Raw genomic sequence first — 21,829 nt, 5'->3', positions numbered from 1 at the left:
GTTAGAATAGCAGACTGGAGGTTTTAAAAGGAGGAGGATCCTTCACTGTTCTTCCTCTGTTAACCATTATAACCTGCAAGGAAACACATGCAGTCATCATTGCGTTGCATTAAAAGGGCTTCACAGGTAAGGAAGTTGCTGCTACTAAAATTGCACCTAAATGAACCATTTATCAGATCATCAGAAACATCAAGTTTTGTGAAGAAGGCTTCAGGGTGCACAAGAAAGTCCACCAAGCACCAGGACCATCTCCTAAAGATGATTCGGCTGCGGGATTGAGGTGCCACCGGTGCATCTCGTCCAAGGGCTCACTCACAATTTTGCTGAAGAGCACAGATATGAATAAAGAATGGTACCAAAACATCTCCCAACCATCCAAGAACAGTTTGGTGAAGAACAATGACTTTTCCAGCATGATGGAGCACCTTGCCATAAGGCCAAAGCGATAACTTTGTGTCTCAGGGAACAAAACGTTGACATTTTGGGTCCATGGCCCCGGACCTTAATCCAATTGTGGTCAATCCTCAAGAGGCGGGTGGTCAAACAAAAACCCACAAATTCTGACAAACTCCAAGCACTGATTATGAAAGAATGGGTTGCCATCGGTCAGGATTTGGCCCAGAAGTTGATTGACAGCAATTGTAGAGGTCTTTTTTTTTTCTTTTTTTTTTTGCCGACACTGCAAATGTTGGCTCTTTGCATGAACTTGATGTAATGGTCAATAAAAGCCTTTTAAACTTATAAAATGCTTGTAATTATACTTTAATACACCACAGAAACAACTGACAAAAAATCTAAAAACACTGAAGCAGCAAACCTGGTGAAAACCCGTATTTGTCATTCTCAAACTTTTTGGCCACAACTGTACACTATAAAGTCTGCTGAATTTCCTGAAGTTAACCTGAACATCCTATCTGTATCATTACTACCCACATTTACGGCATTTAGCAGACGTCCTTCTCCAGAGTGACCTGCAATCAGTAGTTACAGGGACAGTCCACCTGGAGACACTCAGGGTTAAGTGTCTTCCTCTGGGACACAATGGTAGTAATTGGGGTTTGAACATGCTGGACATGAAAATCTGAGTCTTCATATAAATGTGACTGATCCACTGGTGCTGGACCAGCTCACACACACACACTCTACATATTGGTACTGTGATCCTTGTAGATATTTATGAGATTCTGTTCTCTCTTCTTCTTCAAAATTCTTCTTTAAATGTAAGAAAAAATACATCGTTGACCTCTTTTCCCACCCAACAGTGGATTTCTGATATGAATGACATGATCCAAGGTAGTGTGAGACATTGTGCCTTATAAGATAGATAGACCAGTAGAGTTTTATCTGTATAAAATTATGTATGGTACACTTCTGCTACCATGATTTACAATAGATCACGTAATATTAAAATAATGCGTGTAAGACATATTTTACATCACTGGATTTTTCTGCTGGGAATGCAAACTCCAGGTGCATTCCTGAGCATGGAAGCAGCATTGTCAGCTCCAAGCTGGCAGTGCTGAGCAGGTTCTTCAAACTGGGAGGTCACCACCAAAAATGTATTTGTCTTTTGAAGAATGCTGTGGGGTCATGGATGTGGGAAACAGTGAAGCAATCTAAATATGTGATATGTTTGGGCAATACAACCCAGCCAATTACAAATTACACACAATCACTGTCGCAGACACACACTCAGCTCACAGATGACAAACAGCTTTCAGTCCTTTCATTCCTTCATTTTTTCTTCTTGTTCTTTAAAGGTTTCTATGCAACTACAAAACTACAATTTATCTTATACTTCCCACATCATCTATATTTACACATACAACAGTTATCCCTACAATGTGGGAAAACTGCCGTTCAGTTTACAACTTCAATTAAATGTGTATGTCTGTGTGTGTGAATGTGTGTTATCTTAGCTGGCCAGACATAGCCAGCAGAACACATGTTCTCTGTTTAATTAACTTCACAAATTCAACTGAAGAAAAAGGCTGTAGTGGGAATGAATGTATGAGGCAGCAGCAGGGTGGACAGAGCTCCAGCAGTCGGGAGAGGAGTGTGTGGCGTTAAACACTCTGCTCTGGTAAAGTGGCCGCTGTCTACGGGCTGGTACGTAAGGGATAATACATAAAGCGTACATTAAAGCATTTTAACTCAGGAACACAGAGGCTGAGAACCAATCATCTTGAAGTGTAAGGTGGGTTCCTCAAAAAATAAAAAGTGCAACATGATGTTACATTTACAGCACTTATCCAGACTCTCTTATCCAGTGCAACTTACAATCTGTAGTTACAAGGACAGCCCCCCCTGGAGACACTCACTGTCTTGCTCAGGGACACAATGGCAGTAAGTGGGATTTGAACCTGGGTCTTCTGGTTCATAGGAGAGTTGTGTTACCTACTAGGCTACAACCACCCCTTTTTGTAGTTACAAAGGTCCTACAAAGAGTCTTTCCTTGTTTCTGTTGAACCCACAGTTTGCACTGTAATAGTATTAAATGTTTCTGCTGTGTTTTTAAGTTCCATTCACTGTGTGGATAGCTTGCTGGTGCTTGGAGTTTAATTACTGCCATACATTGCTTGTCCAAAGGTTTGAAGAAGCAGCTTAAAACACATGGGACTGGTAAATATCTAAAAGCATTTGCCTAGCATACATTTGAGGAAAAGAAGTCATGCTGAGTCTCTGGTTCTGATTAACTACAGAGACACAGATCAGGTCAGTAGAGACAAATAAGGCAGGAATGAGTGAATGACAGATTATGTTACTACACCAAAAGACACACACACACACACACACACTGCCTCCAGGGTCACGCTCACCTTTACATTTCCACCAATCAGGTCAGGTGGCTCCTCATCTGTTTCCAGGGCAACACTGACGCTTGCGAAGGGTCGACTCGCCATCTGCTGCATCTCACGCAGGAGTTGCTGAGGGAGCGGAGAGCAGGAGTATTACCATCCACACAAATGAGAAGACACTGCATCCAGTGATTTACAAGGACAGAAGAGTAGAGACAGACACGCACAGATCACCCAGAACACACTGCCACACACACACACACACACACACACACACACACACACACACACACACACACACACACTCTCACACAATATTTATAGGCTTTAGGGGGAGGCACCAAAGCCCAGATTCTTTCTGTGATCAGAGTTCGGCCTTGCAGGTAAACAACATGTGCACATTTCACACCAAACACACACAGGCACATGCTGAGATAAAATAAGAAATGAAAATCTCCATCTTCACTCAACCACTTTAAACTGTCAGACAGTGATGGAGGAAGAGGAAGGGGGGGATCAAACAGTCAATGGTAAATTAAACGATGCCCGTCTCTCTCGCCATGACTCATAATCGTCAGCGCACATAGAATGGGAATTAAAAATAAAGCTGGAGAAGTGTCTGAGATTCGAGGTTGAGCGTGATGCCTCATGCCATCCTCCTTCATGTGGTTTCCTTCAGAAATGTCTTGAAAGCGGAATAAACTGCCATGAAACTGACAGTTAAAGTGCAGCATAAAGACGTAAATGAAAGTGTGTGTGTGTGCGTGCATGCATGCACAACCACTGACGTGAGCCTGTGCATGTGTTGTGACTGGTGTCAGAGCACATAACATGTTCTTGCTCTTGTGGATCTGACTGGTGGTCAGGGCGAGGGTCTCTGAACAGAGACATGTCTTTATTCAGTCTGAGGCCTGGACCACACAGCAGAACCCTTAACACACACACACACACACACACCTGCCGCCTATAGGCTATAATAATGCCTCACAGGAAATCCACACATCAACCACCTGAATCTGGATGTTCCTCTGACAGGACAGATGAGCGGTTTTATCTGTGAACTAAAGCAGGTCGCGCTTCAGACTTCTGTGGATTCCCTTCTCTTTGGTGTGAGGAATACAGGCGATGCCAGTCCAGGTCACATGACCCAAGAGAGTGGAGTCTAACATGAGTCAAGAAAACTGACAGAAAGAGGACAAAGCTAAAGAGAAAGAAATGAGGAATGGTGTGTAGAATTCTTACGGCACCTAGAGGTCACAAGCTGAACTGCAAGTGGGCTTTATAAACAGGACCATTAGCACGTAAACAGAGTCATCCAGCCATTCCACTAGCACTTGTGGGATAAAAAGGAACCCCGGGGGGCTCATAGCTTGCGGTCATGGTTCCTGATAATGAGTTGCTTAGTGTTAACCCAGTCAGGAACGGTACAAGCAGAAAGTGGAACACGGCGTGAGCAGCACATAGAACAAGTGTGCTGGAGGAGCGTATGTAGAACGATGTATGTGGAACGCTAAGTCAGGGCGAGTAGGTGCAGATCGGGCTGTCAGGAATGTTGGATGTGGAACACTCAAGTGTATGCTAAAGAGAGCACTCAGGAACCTTGGCGCTATGACAGGGTGTGGATGCCTCATGTGACTGCTCAAAGCTTGGAGATGCCACCTTGTGTCGACGGCTCCTTCAGTCAGGTGGAGCAGGTGCTGTTCTGGAATGAGGTGTACATGTGACTGTGAAGAGAACGCCCTAGATAGAATTGAACAAACATCCCTGAAATCTCCAAAAAGAAAAAGAGGACCTGCTAGTTCCAGATTATAGACGTGTTGAGCAACAGGTGGTGCTCACAGGTCCAGGGGTGGAACCAATCTAGATCGCGATTTTATTACTAGTGCCCACTGACTTTCATTTATCTGAAGGACTGGACACAATGAGCAGAATCAGCAAAATCTGCTCATTGTTCTCCTTCAGAGTTCTCCTCTTCCGACTATTCATGATCTTGCGTATAAATATAAACGTGCCTGTGCTGAATACATATAAAGCATTTGTGCAGGAAATGACAGTGAGGCTGCAAAACCGAACCAGAACCCGGAAACAAACCAAACTAATGCTGCGATGTGTGCTGAAAGGTTTTTTAAAAAATTAAAAGCTCTGCCTTGATGGTGATCGTATTTTTTTTTTGATGTGTGGGTGGTGCAGTAAGACACGCAAACACAGCAGACTGTAATATCACCACCATCAACCTCATCATCATCAGTATTCATGAGACAAACACTCATGAGATCAGACACAAGTGTTTCAGATCTCAACGCACAGCTGGGAGTGTATAAAAACACACACACACAGACACACACAGCTCTCAGCTTCTGAAACCCACTCCTGTAGAATCGGGGTTAGGCTTCATTTGACCCTCGTTTGACACACACACTCACACACTCGCCGCCTCCACATCTGTAAATTAATCTGTGCTGGCCTCTGAAGAGCTTTTAAAATGTTTCAGTCTCAAGAAGGATGTTCAAGGCCCTCACAGGTCCGTACACACACACAAATACAACCAGAAATTTTCAGTCCGACTGAAGCGCAGTCCCACAAGGCGGATAAGAAATAGGGAGAAAAACGCAATTTGACATCACTAACTAAGACAGGGACACACCGCAAGCACACACACTCACAGACACAAACACACTCTTCACAGGCCAGATGCAATTAGGATTCGCCTCTGTCAAAATGAGACTTGCTTAGGAACAAGCCAATTCGTTTAATCTCTTAGTGTGTGTCTGTGAGAACATAAGAAGTCAGAAGTTAGGAGAGGAGAAAAAGTGATTGTGTGACTGTGTGTGTGCGACTGTGCGCCCTCAATAGATCTTCTAAAAACTGACACAGAACCATTCAGTTGACCTTTGACCATTCAAAACTAATCAATTCATACACAAAAAAAAAAAAAATCCATCAAAGGCTCCATGAAACACTCCCTGAGCAGCGAGACAGACCAATAGAGACCAAGGCAGGATCTCCTGCCACAGCTCACAGCATTATGGTCCCTTTAACGGGCCAGCAGATTCATTCAGGTCTGTAACGGGGAAACAAAATCCCTAATCAAAGCTAATCCAGTTGGCTAATCACTCCCAGTAACTCCCTGGGGATACAGATTAAAGGATTAATACATCCTGCATGTATGCCATAAAACACACCCACTTAACACATAATACACACAAAAACACACACATTGCCAAAAGACCATTTAACAGTGACAATCACGTTTAGAGACAGCAGCCTGTATTTTACACAAAAAAACATCGGCAGAGAAGCACGGAATTTGGGACTGGATCATGGGAGCTGATTTCAGTTGGAGGGTAAAATTAAATCTATATCGCACAATGCGTCTTAATGAGAGGATCTCCAGAACTGCTTTTCCACTGAACAGGAATAAGGGCATGTTCACTGCAGGGCCATGGAGAAGTGTAGCAGACGGTGATAAACACTCGCTGTTACTCATTACCGGTAGCTGAGGAAACACCTTCCACGGCAACAGCAGGTAGAGAATTCATTAGCTAAGCTTAAATCAAATGACGGAAATTTGGCTCAATTAAAGCAAGTAGCGTGCTATGAATAATATTGCTAGTTGCAAATCTTTAAAATGTGTTAATGTTGCTTTCTTGTTCATAATGAAAGAAATTAAAACCATCTATTTATCTATTTTCATTTGCAAAACAATCTGAAGATGAAAAAAGAAAAAAAAAAAAAAAACAGGTGAGGATGGGTAAGTAGTGTTGATAATGGCTTATGAGGACATGTGATGCTCATTAGGATACACACACACACACACACACACACACACGGACACAAACCTCTCTTCGTCTTGATGCCCAGCAGCTCTGCTTGATCTTCCAGACAACAGCAGCAACCAGGAGCAGTGACAGGAAACAACTGACAGAGAGAGAGGGCGAGAGAGCTTTGTGAAGAACACGTAACACACATTTGTAAACAGGATATACACATAGCTCTACTCACACATACATACACACACAAACAAACAGATGTGGTTTTCAAATGTTCCATGGACAGTATTGCTGCAGTTAGTCCTGGGCAACATGAAATTGATCACGATATATATTTTCCCATATGATTTTTACAAAGGATGCAAATTTCTGCTATTTTTATCACGTTGGTGAAAAATGCCCAAATCTGATCACCGACATGGAACGGAATTTTATCACAATCATCAATTAAGCTTGTACAACCGCCCCTGCCCTAACGACAGTCGTACATGCAGTCAGTATATCTCTGCTTTAGGCAGTCATTCTAGTTGTGCTTCAGGCAACACAGACATACACACACACCCCAGGTGGTCTGAAGGACAGGTTCAGAGGTCAGGCCATGACATGACAGCTCCTGCTGTGAGGGAGTGGGGACAGTATATGGAGGGGGGCGTCTGATGTATGATTCATGTGACCAAAATATAAAGAGACTTTTAAAGTAGTTGTGTGCAGTGTGCATGCGTGTGTGTGTGTGTCTACACGTACATATATACATCTACACACACTTTCACTTTACTGTAGTATCAAAGTCAAGCTATTCATCACAACACCTTCGATGACAAACCTAATGGTGGGGAACTTCAAATTTCACCAAAGCAAAGTGCTGCACACAGTCTCATACACCAGTGTGTGTGTGTGTGTGTGTGTGTGTTCACACTGTTTTACCAGCTCCACTACCCACAAAATCAATAACATATTACTGCATTTCCTCAAGAGGAGATTTAAAGCCCACAGCCATCCCCACACACAAACTCCCAGCCCTGCTGAACTGGGCCATTAATTGGCTACTTGTTATGAGGTGTGTGTGTTCTGGCCCCGCCTCCTCTGCCATGAAGAAGTGCACAATCGCCTGACTTTAAAAACAGAACCATCATTTTCCAACAATGTCAATAATGTTCCCTTCCACACAGAGGAGTTATGTTGTTAATAAGGTGCTGGAGACATTGACGGTTCATAAAACACACACCCATATACACACACACACACACACACTAGATCAGCTAATCAGCAGTCAACCTGGCCATTCAGGGGTCACTGTGAGGACACATCTGGATACACAGCAACAGTTGAATTTTGATAAACCTTATAACCATCTGGGTCAGATGGTTCAACCGGTTGACATTCATCCGGTTGGTCAAATGAGCCAATCAGTGTTTAGTTAGCCTGTTCAAAGGAAGAAGATTTACCTGAAGAACGTGACAAAGAACTGCACCAGATCCATGAAGTTGTTGTGCTGAGAGAACGCAATCTGAAACACAACAAACACACAGAACATGAGAGAAGAATTTGACAAATAATCTAAAAAAAACTGTCCAGAGAAGAGAATATAACAGAAACGAATTTTGAAGAGAACAAAGTGATCAGAGTGGGGAGCAGACAGGCTCAGGGTGTTAAAACATTGACTTTCTGAACCCCAGTCTTAAAAGCAGGCAGCTAAGGATGGGAAATCGGAATGTGGTTGACAGCCAAGTTTAATATACCCGTTTCTGTACTCACATGCAAACATAATCTCACACTCACACAGAAACACACACACACAAATTGGATGCTGCAACACTGCCTCCTGCTGTCCAATTCATCTTAATCCACTGCACCTAAGCAACACACACAAACAGGCATGACAAAAACCTCACTAAAACCATCTATATCTCACACCATTATACCGTGTTTTGATATCTGCTGCAGTGACCACCATATTTAACACACCCACCGAGGTGCTCCCCGGGCGCCTGTCATGGCTGCCCAATGCTCACTCAGGGTGATGGTAGATTCTCACTGAAGGCATCAAAACTATGAATGAACACATGTGGAGTTATGTACTTAACAAAAAGTGGAGATCTGGCCTCCACAGTCACCGGACCTGAACCCAATCCAGATGGTCTGGGGTGAGCTGGACCGCAGAGTGAAGGCAAAGTGGCCAACAAGTGCTAAACACCTCTGGGAACTCCTTCAAGACTGTTGGAAAACCATTTCAGGTGACGACTGAATGTAAAACATGTTTTCAGTTATTTCACCTTTTTTTTTGTTAAGTACATAACTCCACATGTGTTCATTCATAGTTTTGATGCCTTCAGTGAGAATCTACCAATGTAAATGGTCATGAAAATAAAGAAAACACATTGATTGAGAAGGTGTGTCCAAACCTTTGGTCTGTACTGTATATATGTGAGTGTATGTGACAGTGAGTGTGTGTGCTCTTATAATGATGGTCGTCACAATAATTAATGACATTCTTGTAAAATAGTGTCACCTACAAGGAGTTGATTAAACAAAAGTCTGGTTAAAAGAATGATAAAAGGACATTAGAGCAGAAATAAATAATCATACTTTTACTTTTGAATATAAATACTTTTTTTTTTTTTTTAAGTATTTAAAGGACTTTACTGAAGTAAAAATGTACCTAAAAGCATCCAACACTGCTCTCTCTCTCTCTGCCTCCAAAGTAAGCATATCCAAGCCACAGCAGCATGGGAACAGCATTCCAGAGAGATTCCGTAAAACACACACACTTCCTTCATAGATGCTAATACACTTGCAGCTTCTGTTCGGACTGCATTACAGGAGAGATTCGCTGCTACAGTGTCGACGTTACTCTTCTGAAAAACAGCACTTTTCAAGCATAACTTTGATGGTGCGATTTGGGAAAAGGGAATAATGCATCTAAAAAATTCATGTCCCACATTGTCACTGTGAGAGTGACAAACCAGGGTGTCTGTCTGAGTGTGCGTGTATGTGTGTGTGTGTAAATGAGAGAGAGAGTTGGTGCGTAGGCCTGGCAGACCAGATGAAGAAATTTGAATGATGATATTAAGAATCATCATTAAATCAAGTCTTTTTCTCAGTAAATTATGTGTGTGTGTATGTTCAGTCTAGGTTGCCGTGGGTAACAACCATGACCATTTAGTTCTACAGTTCTACAGAGTGCAGCGGTCAGCATGGTTCATCTCAAGTTATTTGCCACCTATCTTACCAACACAGCTTGTGTGTGTTCATCATGTTTATGTCTTTGTCAGTTTTAATGAACATACCTTGTTATTACATAATGCTCTACAACAATAACAGAACGTAAACACACACCCCACTCACCTCGAGCTGTGTGGCCTGAACAAACATCTCAGTTGAGACGTTCCTACTGTATTTGACACGTACGTGTGTGCAGGCACACACACACAAACACACACACGCAACCTAAAAACAAACCAAGAGTCCAGTCTGTGCCCCAATCAACAGTTTCCTGCACAACTTCACATCTCTCTCTGCCATGTGTTTCAACTTAACATTCCTCCTGGCACACCAAACTTTCATCCGTCCCAGCTACAGAAAATGTAAAAAGAAGAAAAAAAATGCACAAATGCGGCTCTACTGAACACACTCTGGCTTTCATATACTTTTCACTCACGCAACCTGCCTCTCTGTTTATGCCTCAACCCCCTATCTCTCTCACTCACACACACACACACACACACACACACACACACACACACACACACACACACACACACACACACACACACACACAGTCGCAGCCGTAAGCAGAGGAAGCAGTGAAGAAAGGGACAGAAGAGAGGAGGGTAAAATATACCTTTCTGTGGACCTTTCTGAAGTTCAGAAGAGGAGAAAGGAGTGGGGGAGAGGAAGGAGGGAGGAGAGGGGAGGAGGAGTAAATCGAGGGACAACCGGAATCTAACCCTGGGATCCCCGCTACTGAGAGAAAGTAACGGAGCAATGAGTGACAGAGGCCTTGGAGAAGATGGAACATAGAAAGTGTCTGGCATTCTCTAATCCAGTTGAAAAAGGGCACATATGCAAGATGAAGCACACACACACACACACACACACACACACACACACACTGATGTCAGACAAAATACAACTGCTATTGTGTTAGCTGGGACCCCTATTCTGACTTCTTAAGACTTTCAACAATTGCATTCTTCTTCTCTCATCCCTCTATAAAAGCTCCTCAAGAGTTCCCACGGGCCTGACGGCTGTTTCTCTGCTTCTCCTCCTGTCCCGGCCTGTTAGTTAGGGTGGACCAATGTGTCTTGGTAGGTCTGTCATTGCACCATACCCTTCCCGTTTGGGGATGATGGATTGAACAGTGCTCTGTGAGATGTTCAAAGTTTAGGAAGATATTTTTTTTCATAACTTAACCCTGATTTCAACTTCTACACAACTTTGTCTGGGGTGTTTTTGTGGTCTTGGTGATGCTCTTTGTTTGCAATCATATAAAATCATATAAAACTTAAGTTGATATTTGCAATGTGACAAAACGTAGAAAATCTCAAGCATATATTGCTTTGTTGCAAACAATGTCACTTGCTTTGTGAAGAAAGTTGTAGTGACTAAGTTTTAATTAATAATTGATAAACACTGATTTTCATATCTATGATAATGATGTCAAAATACTGCTGATTCTGTCAAGTTAAAAATATTACAAAATGTATTAAAAGTTTATTTTGAAACTGCATTGTTTAGCTGTATATTATACATTGTCTTCAGTTCCTCCCTTGATTTTCTGTTATTTAACTTATTAAATACTTTGCATTGAATTGATTCTGGATAACAGAAGAAATAAGTATCATGGCAAACTGACACATCAACTTAATCCCTAGTAAGAGATGAGGCTTATTAACTTTCTCCAGTAAGTCCATTCGACGATGGTAAATCATACCTGTATCTTAATGGGCCAGGTGAAGTTGCTGACATAGACAAAGAAAGTGATGTTGGGGTTGCTCCGGAAATCAAACTTCTCATTGGAAAAGCTGTCCTTGAACTCCTTTATGTTGCCACGGGAGACGATAGGAACCTCTTCACCTGACTGGGTGCCAGCTGCAAGACAGACAGACAGAAAGAAAGAAATAAACTATGTAATTTGACAGTGCTCTCTCTGTTTCATGATCATATCTAAACGGCCTATTAACAACAAACCCTGTACAATGGCAGAGCAGTGGGGTGGCTGGCCACCTCACGCTTAATCCTGGCCACCCTACTGGCCACCCCAAGCATCACATCACAGCCATCGCTATTTTTTTTTTCCATGTGCGGAACTCAATTGGTTCTCAATGGAGGAAAGGAAGGGGAAAAAAAAAAAAAAAGATTTGTTTCTTTATTATTTATTCTTATAGTACATTTTTCAGCACTTAATGTGGGTCAAACCAGAGCATGCACACTGGAAAGCTATATATCAAAAATTTGTATTTTCCAGAGGTGTGCTATTACTTATAAGTGATCCGAGTAGGCGTGGCCGAGCTATTCCGCTCAAACAACTGTACTTATTTAATCTTTTGCTTAACCCATTAATCCCAGAACCAAGAAATAATGGACAGATTAAAAAAAAAGCCTTAGTCTTTATTAGGCCCTTTTACCAAATGTACGGAAAAAATAACAAAAATAATTTGCAAGTCTGTTTTAAATGTTTCATTCTTAAACAGACTGCATAAATCCAGATAAGGTATAACAAGGCATTGGTCAAAACCAGAAAGACTCAGAGTGAAAAGCTATATAGCGTGATATGCAGCTTCATCTTTTCCACTGATGTACCATGCCTCAAGATCTGTTTTAACAGGGATAGTGGAAAGAGACGTCGACAGGTCCCAGGGGAGGATGACAGGGACAGAAAAATTACTTTAAACATCACCCATAATGGAACTGTTGCGACCGAGCAGTCTTGAATTCTCAGAAAAGATCTTTCCATCTCTCCCAGTGTGTAACATGATGTAAAAACATGAGGCCCTTGAGACACACATCCCATCTAATGTCCCATCAGAAGATCACCTCTCCACAGACTGTCCCAGAGAAGAGACTGAGTGTCATCATATAAACAGGAAGCCCCATCAAGCCACAGGCCAGCAACTTGCTGAGAGCTCTGCTGCTACACAATCAGAGATAGAAGGTGAGAACACAGAGACTCTGGTTCTTCAGTTGTTGTAGTGTTGTATGTGTAGATAGGACAAGTATGTGTAGATAGGACAAAGTCTTCACAATAAATACAAAACTTAGAAACCAAGAGAGTTGTTTCATGGTGCCTATGTCATACACAATTTGTATAAAAAAAAATGCTTTATGTTTAATAATGCATCACTGACATCAGGCAAGTTTTTTTGGTAAAAAGCGTAATTTGACTGTCTTACAACAACAACAACAACAACTTGTAGACAGTGTGCAGTGTTACCCCCCCCCCAAAAAAAAAAAAAAAAAAAACACTCCTACCATCCATTATTTTGAGGACACGTGTACATGTTGACGGGGAAAAAAACACACCTTAAAAAAAATTTTTTTTTAAAAAAGCCACTTCTGTTTATCTCTGCTTTCTGATTGAGCACATCTGGTTCTGAGGACCTCTAGGTGATAAAGAGATCATCACCAGAACATACCTGTGAAGCTAGTAGCCCAAGTGATGTTGAGGTTGAAGTTTTTAGAAGCGTTGATGAACATGTCCAGATCCCGGTTTTGCTGCATTTGAAAGGACACACGAGTAAATAAAATCTTACAATAAGAAAAATCTAAATTTTTACCACTGATTAGTAGATGTTATATGAAATAAGAATAAGATAGTTGCATGAAGATTTTATATAATTTGAAAAACCAATTTAAATTATAGCTTCAATGGATGAAAAAAAAAAAAGTTTGGGTATAGCAAGCAAATCTGTTACACTCAACATCACAGATCATATTTTTCCCATTTCAGTTTTTCAGATTCACATCAGCAAACAACATTTAGGTTTTCTTATTACCAGCTGCAGCACAGGATTTTCAAGACTTATTTTTAATCACAATGTGCCAACCAGGTCACAGAACAGATGAATGCAATTTGTGGAGGACGTGTCATCAGTAACTGCACATAAACCGGCGCTGCTCAGCCTGGTTCTAGTAGCTACGTATAGTTTGCCAAACATTTTCAAAACATGATGACAGCAGTGGGTCCAGTTAGCAACTGCTAGTAAAGATCACATCACCATGCAATGTTCACCAGAGAAGGGGGGGGGGTTAATAAATCAATACAACAATACAGTCTTGGTTCCTCTTATTATGCATTATTGATATGATGCTATGAAGTATTGATGTATCAAGGATCAAGATTTGGCATGAATGCTTAAAATTGTGAGTGAGAAAGCCTGAGAACTGTTGGAATGTACAGATTTTCAGGTATTTTACAATAAATGTATGGGTAGACATATTAACATACTAAAGTTTCCTTACAGTGATTCACTATCAGTGATAATTAACTTTCTATGCATAACTTTTCGTAACTAAAATAAAATATTTGCTGACCTATGATATCAGAAATGTATTGTTTCAAAGTTTACGGTGTGATTTACACATTTTGATTAAGAGGCTCACTTTCAACCAATTGAAAGTTTCATTTAATTTCTCGCTGGATTTCCACAGTTGTGCTGTGGTGAGAGAGAAAGGGACGAGACACCTACCTCCTCAGGTGAGACTACAAAGTTGATGGCAGTGTAGTATCGGTCGTCCTCCTGGGACAGACTGAAGGTGAACTGGTAATCTATCAGCAGAGTGTCTGAGGCAGAGGAACACTGTTATTAGTGTGTGTGAGAGAGAGAACTGCTCAAGCACTGTGAAGATATTTCAGTGGTGGTTCTTCATTTACAAGAATTGTAATTTTTAGATTATTTATTATACATTTCAGAAAAAACCCAGTTTAGTATAAACTAGTATTATTGCATCTGTTCAGTTGTGTGTGTGTGTGTGTGTGTGTGTGTGTGTGTGTGTGTGTGTGTGTGTGTGTGTGTGTGTGTGTATTGAGTGGTCACTGATGACAGCATGCAGTGCATTTTAAATGAACTCTCTGCACCCCTGGTTCTGACCAGACTTTTACTCACAATAGCAGGTGCCCTTGAGTGGGTTTCCTTGGTAACGATTTTCAACTTCACAACTGTTTGTGGGAGAAAGAGAGAGATTATGAGCACCGCTGAACAGAGCAATTTCACTCTAATGGCTCTCAACAATGAACTCCTGAAGAGGATAATGAAAGAAGTTAAAAGAAAGTAAAAGGAACTGAGTTAACAGTGATGAAGAGAGAAAGAGAGAGAGAGAGAACTTACAGATTGCATCGGTCTCCTTTGATGCCCTTGGTAGTGCAGTAGCATTTGCCGTTACTGGGGTTACACATGCTGGCGTGGCCATTGCACTTACAAGCTACAAAAAGCAGTAGGAAACACACACATAGTAAATGAGTACATGCTCACATATGAAAGGTGTTCCAACTGCAGTAGAACTCGTATAGTAATAATGTCACACTTCGATACTAGACAATGTATACCTGGAACCCCCCAATCTACCACAGTACTACCCATAGGTCATTGCACCTTGGCAGAGTGCCAAAAAAGAGCTTGCATGTGTGTAGAATTGTAATACTCATTTACTTTTATGCATTCACAATTTTTTTTTGTTACAAGAGATGGGAGAACTTGGTCAGTATTAGTAACATTAGAGCAACATCAGAATGAAGTTCCCTTTTTTGAATAAATGTCATTTATTTCTATTTGTGTATGTACATTATACATTATATTCACAGATGCCATTTTGACAACCCACATTATTATGATGACCCCCTATTTTCACCTAGTTTTCCATTTGAACATGACTAAATCAGTAACTTCTATACACACACACTTACGTTGGCAGGAACCACCATTGGTAGGGTCTCCATAGTAACCCGCGATGCAACTCTCACAGTGTCGGCCAGCAGTGAGGTCCTCACACTTCTCACACACACTATCATTGACACACTGACTGTGGCCATTACACTGGCAGGCTACACACACACACACACACACACACATACAGGAAAAGGGAAACAGAAAAAAAATCTAGATGAATATCAAAAACTTCCAGTAAATAATTCTGTTCCCTCACTGATCATAAAGTAAAATAAAAATATAACTTTTTATAGCCACAGCATTTTTCATCTCATGAATATCATTTATATACCAATATCATATTAGAGTTTGCTGCTTCACTGCTAAAGCCACACATTTTTTCTGTGAATGACTTTTTTTTTTTTACGCTAAACATTTTGCTATTGATTCAGCAGTTCAGCTTATTTTCATGAACTTGCAATTAAGAAACACTTAATATTAAAAATGTGCATATGTCTGTCTGTCACACACACAAACATTTATTCTCAGATTGCAAAAATTTTAGTATCAATTAGTACTGGTATTGACACTTAAATTCCAGTTTTGCAGGTTCAGAAATCCACGGCAGACTACTACAATTTTCAACAGGCATTGTACTGGGCAGCACCTCCCTGGCTACCTGGAGGACCCAATGTTTACATGAAGGACACACTTTTAACATAATTGTGCAACTCCAAGTTTGCTAGAAAATTTTAAAAGCAAGCACACTGTCTGGAAGTATTTCAGATTTCAACCAGATGAATGGGGAAAACCAAAGCATGTGGACAAGCCAATTTGCAAGAAGAGCTTAAAAAATGTCCCTATCAAAGCGAGCAGCTCAACAAATTTGAAACAACATCACTCCAAATTATACATGGAGTTTTGAGACGGGAGTGAAGTTGTTCAAACGTTATTTGAATATTTCAACTGCCACTGTCAAACAATACTATTGTAGTTAGTTAACTATAAGAATATCAGTGTCTTCGCTTATCTCTTTATGTTTTGCAAATTGTGTAAGTGCACAACACGCAATTCATACATAAGTTTTATTTACTAAAAAGTTATGTAGTAAATATGTGTCTCCCCCACCCATATTTGGTATCAGTATTGAGTTTGAAGTTTCAGTATCATGACTAGCTTAATATACACACACGCGTACAGTGCGTTCAAAAAGTATTCAGACCTTTGTTAATTCATTTTTTTAGAAAAATTAATTTGTGGCGCTGACATATTCATCCCGGTGGCGTCCATTTCTCTTGACCATCTGTGAGATGGTTGTGCACATTGACCTGAATGCAGCTGTACTCAATAAAATTGATTAGACGTGATTGAGAAAGGCACACAACTATTTATAACTTCCCATCACAGCTCACCATGCACAAACTAAGCCATGAGGTCGAAGGAACTGACTGAAGAGCTCAAAGGCAGGATTGTGGCAAGGCACAGTTCTGCAGTTAATGTTCCCAAGAGCACAGTTCCCTCCATAATCCTTAAACGAGGGAGAAGAGCCTTAGTGGGAGAGGTTAGCAAGACCCAAAGAACCCTGGCTGAGCTCCAGAGATCCTTTCTGAAAATGGAAAAAGTTCCAGAAGGACAACTCTCACTGCAGCCATTCACCAACCTGGGTTTTATGGCCTGACTGAAGCCTCTCCTCAGTGCTAGACACATGAAAGCCCGCATAGAGATTGGGGAAAAAATCTTGTAAGAAACAAGATTCTCAGGTCTGACAAAACCCAGATAGAACTTTTTGGCCTTAATTCTAAGCGGTACGTGTATAGAAAACCAGCCACCTGCCCAGTACCATCCCAACAGTGAAGCATGGTGGTGGCAGCATGGTGTTGTGGGGCCGATTTTCCTCTGCAGGGACAGGTTGTTTGGTCATAGAAACTGAAAACCTAGTGCCCAGGACCTCAGACTTGGCTGAAGGTTCACTTTCCAATATGACAATGACCCTAAGAACACAGCCGTGTGTGTGTGTGTGTGTGTGTGTGTGTGTGTGTGAATGGAAATTATTTGCAATTTTCTAAACATCTGTGTGTAATTGTGTATATAGGAGAGACTGACCTGGACACTGTATAAATGACCAGTTGTATTTCTGCTCTTGAGCACACATGGAAATGTTGAGCATTGGTGAGAGGGGCCTTAGCTGAGTGGCACTGGGGCTTGTGGAGGGTGCGGGTAGCAGCGTCTGGATTGGGCCACGGTACGAGCCCTCAATGCACTGGCCCTGCCCGGTGTTGCTAGGGTCTGTGCACCAACCGCACCCCGGCTGCTCCAAACACAAACTGCACGTCCGGTAGCCTGAGCAATTCTCCGCTGCCACACACACAGACAGATACACAGTCATCAAAGTGTTATTGAACAAATGTTTGCATTTACTTTAAATTTTTTTTTATTTATCCTCAATATTGAGAACTTGGTTGTGAAAGTATCAAGATTATGTTCCAATGCAATTTATGCAAAGATACGGAATGCAAAACCATATATGCAAAGCTAATCAAGTGAAGTATTACGTCTTCAATCTTCACATTGGAAAGCAGGTTAGTTAAATGAAAATGAACTTTTTTTTTATGTCTTTCATTGTATTCAGTATATAATACACCACACACACTTACGTGGACAGCTGTTCATTGTGTACCACTCCATGCACTGGCCATAGGGAAAGGAGGCGACGTAGGCATTGGAGTCGACACACTGATTCATGCTGCTGCACCACATGCACTCGGAATTGCTGCTGGTGCACTCGTTACACGATCCTCTCTGCGCACACGGGGTGCGGCACGCCTTCGCACTGTGGTTTGCTGCGGAAACATAGGTAAAAAAAGAAAGAAATAACAAAATAAATGTCACTGCACATTCAGCACTCCAAATATGCTCAGCACCGTTCCACAGTCCATCTGTGTGAAACCCCCCCCCATTTTCCCTGGTGAGAGGAGATGGTAGATGGCGGGGAGGGTGGGTAGGAGAGTGACAGATCGACGGAGGGAGAGGGTCTGTACTCCGGCACGTCTCAGTATTAATAGTCTGTGTCAGACTCCTTTGATGTTCCCACACAGCGATTCTGACAAAAACATGTTCATTTACTTCCCACAACCCCCCACTGTGAAAACTAAATACGACATGCTCACCACGGGGCTGTGAATATCGAACCCAAAAAAATAAAAAAATAATTACATCTTAACCAGCAGGTTTCCACGGCAGCCAAGTAAAATCCCTGCATCCAAGGACTTGTGCTCTGTGCATTAGTTTCACATTAATCATAAACCATGCTTCAACAGAGACATTCCTTCTTCTCTGAATGTTGAACCAGACTGGCAAATGAATGTTAGAACCAGACTGGCAACCAACAAATATGTGTGTGTAAGTGTGTAATATCCTTTGAATATTTTCTATGCTGGTAGGAGCCCTCTCCCTCTCTGCACAGGCTTTACAGGTCACTGAAATGACATTTACCATTTAAATTGAGAATTCAGTGAGAATTTCAAAATCAACACCATCCTGCTCTCAATTGTAATTCATCAACTTAAAAATATTATTTGACTGACCGGAAATAAGTTGACGGAATTAATGATTATTTTTTGTGAACGTGCAACAGAATATCACTGAGAAAGCCGTGTGGTATGTGTATGTGCTGCAGTTGTGTGTGTGTGTGTGTGTGTGTGTGTGTGTGCTTGTTTAAGGGGTTCAAACAGTTCTGCTGTGTGAACTGCCCAGTGTGCGTCACCTGGCCGTTCACACAGGCTGCCGTTGGCAGAGCTGATGCATGTGGCTGCCTTCAGGCCAGAGGAGGTGGGTTCAGCCAGGTATCCACAGAACCCTGCGTCACTTGGTTCCCCTGGCAACCACTGCAGCAGGGTGTTTGTAAAGGGGGACATGTCCTCCCAACACCAGTAGGACACGTTAATCTTCCTCAGACCCACCCATGGAGTAACAGTCTTCAGCTGAAACAGAGCAGATATGAGATTCTATGGAAAAAAAACAATGATACCAATATACCAATAGAGTCATGTTGATGATGACATTATTAGTAGCATCAAGAAACTGAAGATATGTACTTTTGTGAAGAATTAAACATGAGGACAATGATTGAATGCTACATTGTTTAAACACCTTCTGGATTTATCTGAAAACACATATTAAAACACACTAATATAATATGGTTATTGTGAAAATATTAAAGCAGGAAGACTGAAAAGTGACCTAGGACTCACCGGTAGGGACCTGGCCTGCATCTCCCTCAAGACAAACTGAACTTTCTTCTGTGTGGTGAGTGAGGCCAGCACGGCACTGTGGCTTCGGCACGTCAGTTTGGCGTTGTCATACGAGTCCTTCGCTGTGAACAGCTTCAGACACGAGTTCCCCACCAGCTGCCAACTCTCACCACACACGTTCTCTACGCAGTGTGAAAGGGGAAACGAAGGGTGAAAAGTGGAATGGGACTCACAGAGTGTCAACAGTCCAAATTCAGACCCTACATACAACAGTACGTTATGTTCTGTCAAACCACATTGGACAACAGATAGGTTAATGAAGATCAAGTAGAGTTAGGAGAACATTATTTGTGTTGTAGCTGAACGTTAATATAGGGTCATAGTATGTCATGTATGTAGTAGATAGAAAAAACAAGTCCTATTGGGACAATTAATGGAAGGTGTTCACCTAAGATTGCATTAATAAAATTAAATACTGCTTCAAAAGAGCATTAGTTTAAGTTTACACACCAGCTTCTTACACATAAAAAAAAGAAATAAAAAAAACATTCGTTTTTCTGTTAGATCACATTAAAAGGTCTGACCAGCCCACTTCAGGTGTATCAGCGATATATACTGAACATTAGAGCCAAAAAAAAAATATATAACCTTACACTTTTGTAAGGGGACAACAGTTGCAAGCTGATATGAAAGCCCCAGTGGGAGCCAGGGTGCGGAGAGGCAGGCTGTTACCTGGCAGGGTGACGCACTCCTGGGTCCTGTGCTCCCACTGGCAATTCTGGTCCATGCCACAGCTCTTACAGCTCGTCTTCTTGTTACAAACATACGAGTGGTTGTCCTTTGGACATATCTCATATGCAGCTATGGCTCCCTAAAAATTCCACACCATCAAAAGTTACTATACAGTCTTATAAACCCCCAGTTCCATAAAATGCACAAGAGAAGCCGCAGATTTAAATGCATATGCATAATGTCACAGTCCAGCTATACTGTGGTATTATGCAATATGTCTCACACACACACACTACAAATGAGTAAATAAAAGCGGTCTCACCGATGGGGAGGTGCAGTTGCTGTTGAAGGACACACACTGTTCAGCGCACCACTGACAGCCATTACTGTTCACTGTACAGCTGTAGCAGTCCGAGTACTGATTACATGTGGTGTTATCAGCATCTGGAGGGTGGCGCACACACACACACACACACACACACACACACACACACACACACACACACACGAAAACAATTACAACCTATTAAAAACAGAACTGTGGTCAATCATACCATTTATAGTGCATCCCGAAAGTATTCACAGCGCACTACTTTTCCCACGTTATGTTCTAAAAAGTTTTGGCAAATTTACCAAAATACTGTGAATACTTTCCTGATGCACTGTAAGGCTTATCTGTTGTTTTTTTTTTCCTCCTCGAGATCTTACATGTCTTGGTTAGGCAGGTAGACACCGCCTCACTGGGCGTCAAGCACGTTTCCGAGGTAATGTTCCACACACAGCGAAATTCTAATGCCGCGGACATGCACTGCTCCTGACTGGAAAAGGCGGAGCAGCTTGCTGGGGTGAACCTCAGGATGTCACTCAACAACAAACTGTTAAAGCCACCGAACACGTACATCACACTGCGAGAGAGCAAGAAAGAGAGAGATTGGTTTAACATTTTTCATATGGTGCATAGACATAGACAGACACACACACACACACACACACACACACACACACACACACACACACAGCACAGGTCTGAATCGTAAGGTGGAATGACTGATGATGCTATTCTGAGCTGCATAATGAGATTTATGTAGCTGCGCTTCATACACCCACGCTGGATGAAAAAGCGGATGTGTCGCTTCAGAACATTTTCGGCTTTAAATTGGATTTAAAATCATGCCTCCTAATCTACCAATGTGGTTGATTACGTGCCAATTCCTGGTTTGAGAGAACTGTTTTGCCACCTGTTTCGTTGTGCAAACTGTTTTGTCTCTATTATTTCTAATGAAGGGCTTATGGTCATGAATAACGGTGTTTTCCATTGGGTTAAATGCACGACCATATGGCCTCAAGACCTTTAACTGAAATTAAACATTACTGAGATGAGGTTATTCAGCAGAATAAATGATTCATAAATAACT

At 41.7% G+C, this 21,829-nt stretch overlaps 1 protein-coding gene across 1 annotated transcript in view; it reads right to left on the bottom strand.

Moving 5' to 3' along the window:
* atrn (attractin) overlaps window positions 1–21,829 on the bottom strand; it is a 47,100-nt gene that overhangs the window by 3,500 nt on the left and 21,771 nt on the right. The window contains exons 12-27 of the mRNA XM_028979440.1: window positions 21,123–21,319; window positions 20,737–20,858; window positions 20,415–20,553; window positions 19,683–19,864; window positions 19,196–19,412; window positions 18,087–18,272; window positions 17,536–17,787; window positions 15,471–15,608; window positions 14,896–14,989; window positions 14,674–14,726; window positions 14,257–14,351; window positions 13,204–13,282; window positions 11,502–11,659; window positions 8,014–8,075; window positions 6,638–6,716; window positions 2,820–2,927 (exon numbers count right to left, since the gene is read on the bottom strand). Coding sequence (XP_028835273.1) covers window positions 2,820–2,927; window positions 6,638–6,716; window positions 8,014–8,075; window positions 11,502–11,659; window positions 13,204–13,282; window positions 14,257–14,351; window positions 14,674–14,726; window positions 14,896–14,989; window positions 15,471–15,608; window positions 17,536–17,787; window positions 18,087–18,272; window positions 19,196–19,412; window positions 19,683–19,864; window positions 20,415–20,553; window positions 20,737–20,858; window positions 21,123–21,319 — 2,161 coding nt within the window. The remainder of the gene's footprint in view (window positions 1–2,819; window positions 2,928–6,637; window positions 6,717–8,013; window positions 8,076–11,501; window positions 11,660–13,203; window positions 13,283–14,256; window positions 14,352–14,673; window positions 14,727–14,895; window positions 14,990–15,470; window positions 15,609–17,535; window positions 17,788–18,086; window positions 18,273–19,195; window positions 19,413–19,682; window positions 19,865–20,414; window positions 20,554–20,736; window positions 20,859–21,122; window positions 21,320–21,829) is intronic.

This window comes from Denticeps clupeoides, chromosome 1 (assembly GCF_900700375.1).
Source record: "Denticeps clupeoides chromosome 1, fDenClu1.1, whole genome shotgun sequence".
Taxonomy (NCBI): Eukaryota; Metazoa; Chordata; class Actinopteri; order Clupeiformes; family Denticipitidae; genus Denticeps; species Denticeps clupeoides.
This window is presented reverse-complemented; position numbering and strand designations above follow the sequence as displayed.